This window comes from Triticum aestivum, chromosome 2D, assembly GCF_018294505.1.
Source record: "Triticum aestivum cultivar Chinese Spring chromosome 2D, IWGSC CS RefSeq v2.1, whole genome shotgun sequence".
NCBI classification, from domain to species: Eukaryota; Viridiplantae; Streptophyta; class Magnoliopsida; order Poales; family Poaceae; genus Triticum; species Triticum aestivum.
In genome coordinates this window covers 571,178,416-571,182,765 of record NC_057799.1, presented here as the reverse complement: position 1 = coordinate 571,182,765, position 4,350 = coordinate 571,178,416, and the positions used below count along the sequence as shown (strand labels likewise).

Below are 4,350 nucleotides of genomic sequence, written 5' to 3'. Positions count from 1 at the left end.
GCTCCCCGGCACCCCCGTTCCCCGCCGCCAGCGCTCACTTCCATAGCAGCCGTCGGGTGGGCACCAAGGTGGGTGGAAGAGCGTGAGGGGAAGTCAGAGTCTCAGAGAAAGGGCTAGGCAGAAATGGCGAGAGATAGAGAGAGGAGGACGAGGAGGAGGGGATCCTCGAGCGCCGCTGCTCCGATCCGGAATCGCCGCCGCCGCCGTCGGAACAGAAAAAAGGAGCAAAACGCTTCGGCGCGGGTGGGTGGCTACCCTCGTCCGCCAGTTTCTCGCGGCTATCGGTAGCCAAGTTTTCGATGGAATATTCGCTAAATCGGGTTATCCCCAGCCATCACATCCTTCCTTCCAAATATATGGCATCCCCTTAAAATCTGGCTATCCCTATCCCACCGAGGGATAGCCTTAGAACCAAACGGCACCTAAGCCATGTCGGCACGGCAAGACTGCCACCTTATTCTCCCTTTGAATCAAACTTCCCGCCAGATTTCGAGTCAATCTGGTCCCTTTCGTCGCCTGTTAACGCGCCTCGGGTTGACACTCACACACACAGACGTCGACATCATGGTCCGGTGTTGCTTAAAAGCACTCGCGAATTTATTCGATTCAATGAGATTGAAGTCTGCAAGGAACAAAGATCGCACTAGAAATGGTGGCTCGTCACACTTGGCTGCTGCCGCCCGTTCTCGCTGTATGCCTGGCGGTGGCATTGCTCGCGGCGGACGCGTCGGCACCCTTGCACCTCGAGGCGCTGCTGGCGTTCAAGAAGGCCGTCACCGCCGACCCGCTGGGCGCGCTGTCCGGCTGGACGGTGGGGGCTGGCGACGCCGTCCGCGGCGGGGTGCCGCGGCACTGCAACTGGACCGGCGTCGCCTGCGACGGCGCGGGCCGCGTCACGTCCATCCAGCTGCTCCAGACCCAGCTCCAGGGCGCGCTCACGCCGTTCCTCGGCAACATCTCCACGCTCCAGCTCCTCGACCTCACCGAGAACGCCTTCACCGGCGGCATCCCGCCGCAACTCGGCCGCCTCGGCGAGCTCCAGCAGCTCATCCTCGCCGAGAACGGCTTCGCCGGCGGCATTCCCCAGGAGCTCGGCGACCTGGGGAGCCTGGAGCTCCTGGACCTCGGCAACAATTCCCTCAGCGGCGGCATCCCGAGCAGCCTCTGCAACTGCTCGGCGATGTGGGCGCTCGGCCTGGACACCAACAACCTCACCGGCCAAATCCCGTCTTGCATCGGCGATCTCGACAAGCTCCAGATATTCGAGGCCTTTATGACCAATCTCGACGGCGAGCTTCCGCCGTCATTCGCCAAGCTCACGCAGATGAAGTCGCTGGACCTCAGCGCCAACAAGCTGTCCGGCTCGATCCCGCCGGAGATCGGGAACTTCTCGCACCTCTGGATTCTTCAGCTGGTGGAAAACCGCTTCTCCGGACCAATCCCGTCGGAGCTCGGCCGCTGCAAGAACCTCACCAGGCTCAACATATACAGCAACCGATTCACCGGCGCCATCCCTCGCGAGCTTGGGGAGCTCGTGAACCTGGAGGAGTTGCGCCTGTACGACAACGCGCTGTCGTCCGAGATCCCGAGCTCGCTGGGGCGGTGCACGAAGCTAGTATCGCTTGGGCTGTCCAAGAACCGGCTGACCGGCTCGATCCCGCCGGAGCTTGGCGAGCTCCGGTCGCTCCAGACGCTGACGCTCCATGATAACCGGCTCACCGGCACGGTTCCGACATCTCTGACGAATCTTGTCAACCTGACATACCTGTCGCTCAGCAACAACTCCCTGTCTGGCCGGCTGCCGGAGAACATCGGGGCGCTCCGGAATCTCCGGAAGCTCATCATCCACAGCAACTCGCTGTCCGGCCCAATTCCGGTGAGCATAGCCAACTGCACGTTGCTGTCCAACGCGAGCATGTCATCAAACGAGTTGACAGGGCACCTGCCTGCTGGGCTTGGCCAGCTACAGGGCCTCGTGTTCTTTTCAGTGGGCAACAACTCGCTGAACGGAAGTATACCGAAGGACCTGCTCCACTGCGTCAACCTCCGCACTCTGGTCCTAGCAAGCAACAACTTCACCGGTGGGCTGTGGTAGAAGTACATATTTTATGTTTTACTAGGTGAGTGCCCGTGCGTTGCAACGGGAAAAACCTCATGTATGCATGGGTGACATATTGAGGTGATACTATCAAGAATCAACTCAACCAAAACTGCATCCAAATAGTTCTGCTTTTGTTACAGGATCATACAATCCGAATGCATGTATTTGTTTAAATAAAGATATGTAGATGGTATATAGTTTAGTCTTACAATCAAAAGACATTGAACTACCCAGAAATATTCCTTCATATATACTTTCTAACAGTCAAAAAACTAATGCTTTCAGAAAACCCTACATGTTTGAGTCAAAAAAAGAAACCAGTATAATTATCGAATTCAATGGCCATGGAATATAATTTATTTCACCGCGTATCTGCATGAGAAGAATAGTAGTGGTTACTGGTTAAAGCATGAATTTGTACAAAATAGCTTAGCAAGAGAAAAACAACGATCATATATTTATGCAAGATAATAATGGATGAGAACACAAAAGGGAAAAGGCTCAAGCTTCTATGTACCAAATGAGACAGAAAATCGTATTCTTATCCCAAAGTTAAATTAATAACCGCGACATTTATTAAGATATAAAGAAAAAGTTAAAAGAGAAAAAAACATCATTACATAATACTTTGAAATGAGATGTTCAGCATTACATTTGCAGCTTCCAGATTTTGCAGCATCAAATATACTGGACAATCAAATCATGTTGGTGTCTGGTATCTAGTTTCCGGAGTGCTCTGTACCATCATAATCTTCTTTAACAGCAGGGTCTTCTCCAAAGTGTATCGAAAAGCCACCCCCTTGTTTGTACAAGAACAATTTATCCCGCAGCTATTTATAGTTTTGGCTAAGTATTACGAGAAGTGTGTGCAGTATAACAATGAGGTACTTAACAAGTTTGTTTCGCGTGGCTGAATGATGTGTTGTTACCTATAGGGCCTCAGTCCTTTTCTCCCCGAAACAGGGTTGTGCCGCCACGGCGTACATGTCATTCACTCGCTTGAACACCTCTTGTGCCATCCACCAGCAGATGGCGCAGACACCAATGATCTACACAGGCATATGTGTCAGCTGGGTCAAGTGCCAAGCACATATACATCTCTAGTCAGACCAGGGAGTTAGAGCTGGCGAAGAACCTGCCGGCCATGTTATGCAATCACTGCCGAGAGGGTAGATAAATGCTAAACAACTTGTCCCTTTATTGATCTCCAAGTTTTCACACTTGTATCCCCACCCCATAGCATGAAGTTGTAAATGCCAGCAACACAGAAATTCCTACGTAAAGATATGTAAGCAAGCAAATTGATCGACTATACTCCTGGACAGACATAAGTGAGGAAAACAAGAGTGTAAAAGATAAATGATACTCATGACTAAAGATTTCAAGAATTTGTCAGGAGTTATACCAGAGTCCACTGATTGAATGACCCAAAAAAGTACTGTCATAAGTAACTCCGCAGACGGTGTTCCTTCCCTCCTGGTGCATGTAATACATACGAGCTTGTAAGGAACAGAATATTCAGAGCAATGCGTTTGTATGCCAATGCCCTCATCTTGACAATGGAACCTGCTCATGTAACTTCTTAATTATATATGCAATATTTTTTCACTAATTACTAATTAAACACAATATCGACTTGGTTGTGCAAAGTAACTGATTTATTTCATTTAGGCTGATAAAATACATAAACCCACGTTCTTGAGTTTCAGGTTTCTAATTAAGGGCAAACTTCAAATCACGGAATTGATTGACAACTATACACCGCTTGGTCACACTTAATTCTCAAAATCCCAATGCAGATCCTAGCCGACAGATTAAATACCTCTCCCTAATTGTTACCACGGGCCGCACATCCATAACGAAATCGAACTCCAACTCACCCAGTACCCACTCCAGCGGTCCAGCAATGGAATCGAGCATAGGAAAACCCAATCTGCTCTCGTGGTGCAGGATGCCGAGCCTCTCCGTCGCCAAGCAGCCAGTGCTGCAATAGCCTCTGGATCAAAACGTGGGCGGGATCGAGACGGGAGGGGGTCTAGGAATTTAGGAGAGGGGGGGGGGGGGGGGGGGGGGGGAGTGGGGATCACGAGCGCTTATCCCTATCTTGGAGTTGGAGATGGGACGCCAGTCCATGCCACGGTAGCGGCGAGTTGCCGTCGTGGTGGTGCTTGGGCCGTCCTCACGCCACGACGCCGTATCCCGTCGGTCGCTGCCTCTCCTCCGGGGTGTGGAGCGGTGGGATCGAGATA

General features: G+C 51.6%; 1 protein-coding gene and 1 long non-coding RNA gene across 3 annotated transcripts; one reads left to right on the top strand and one right to left on the bottom strand.

Annotated features, from left to right (window-relative positions):
* Nucleotides 1-630: 630 nt before the first annotated feature.
* Nucleotides 631-2,469, top strand: LOC123054583 (LRR receptor-like serine/threonine-protein kinase FLS2). Its single transcript, XM_044478384.1, has one exon. The coding sequence runs from the start codon at nt 650-652 to the stop codon at nt 2,093-2,095; it is 1,446 nt and encodes a 481-aa protein (XP_044334319.1). The 5' UTR covers nt 631-649; the 3' UTR covers nt 2,096-2,469.
* Nucleotides 2,470-2,507: 38 nt separating this feature from the next.
* On the bottom strand, nt 2,508-4,149 carry LOC123054584 (uncharacterized). 2 transcript variants are annotated; one of them, XR_006426255.1, is made up of 4 exons: nt 3,982-4,149; nt 3,507-3,577; nt 3,237-3,375; nt 2,508-3,150 (listed from the first exon to the last, which is right to left on the bottom strand). It is a non-coding gene; the product is annotated as an uncharacterized lncRNA (long non-coding RNA). The 2 variants fall into 2 exon arrangements; XR_006426253.1 differs by having other exon boundaries at nt 3,507-4,142.
* Nucleotides 4,150-4,350: the final 201 nt, after the last annotated feature.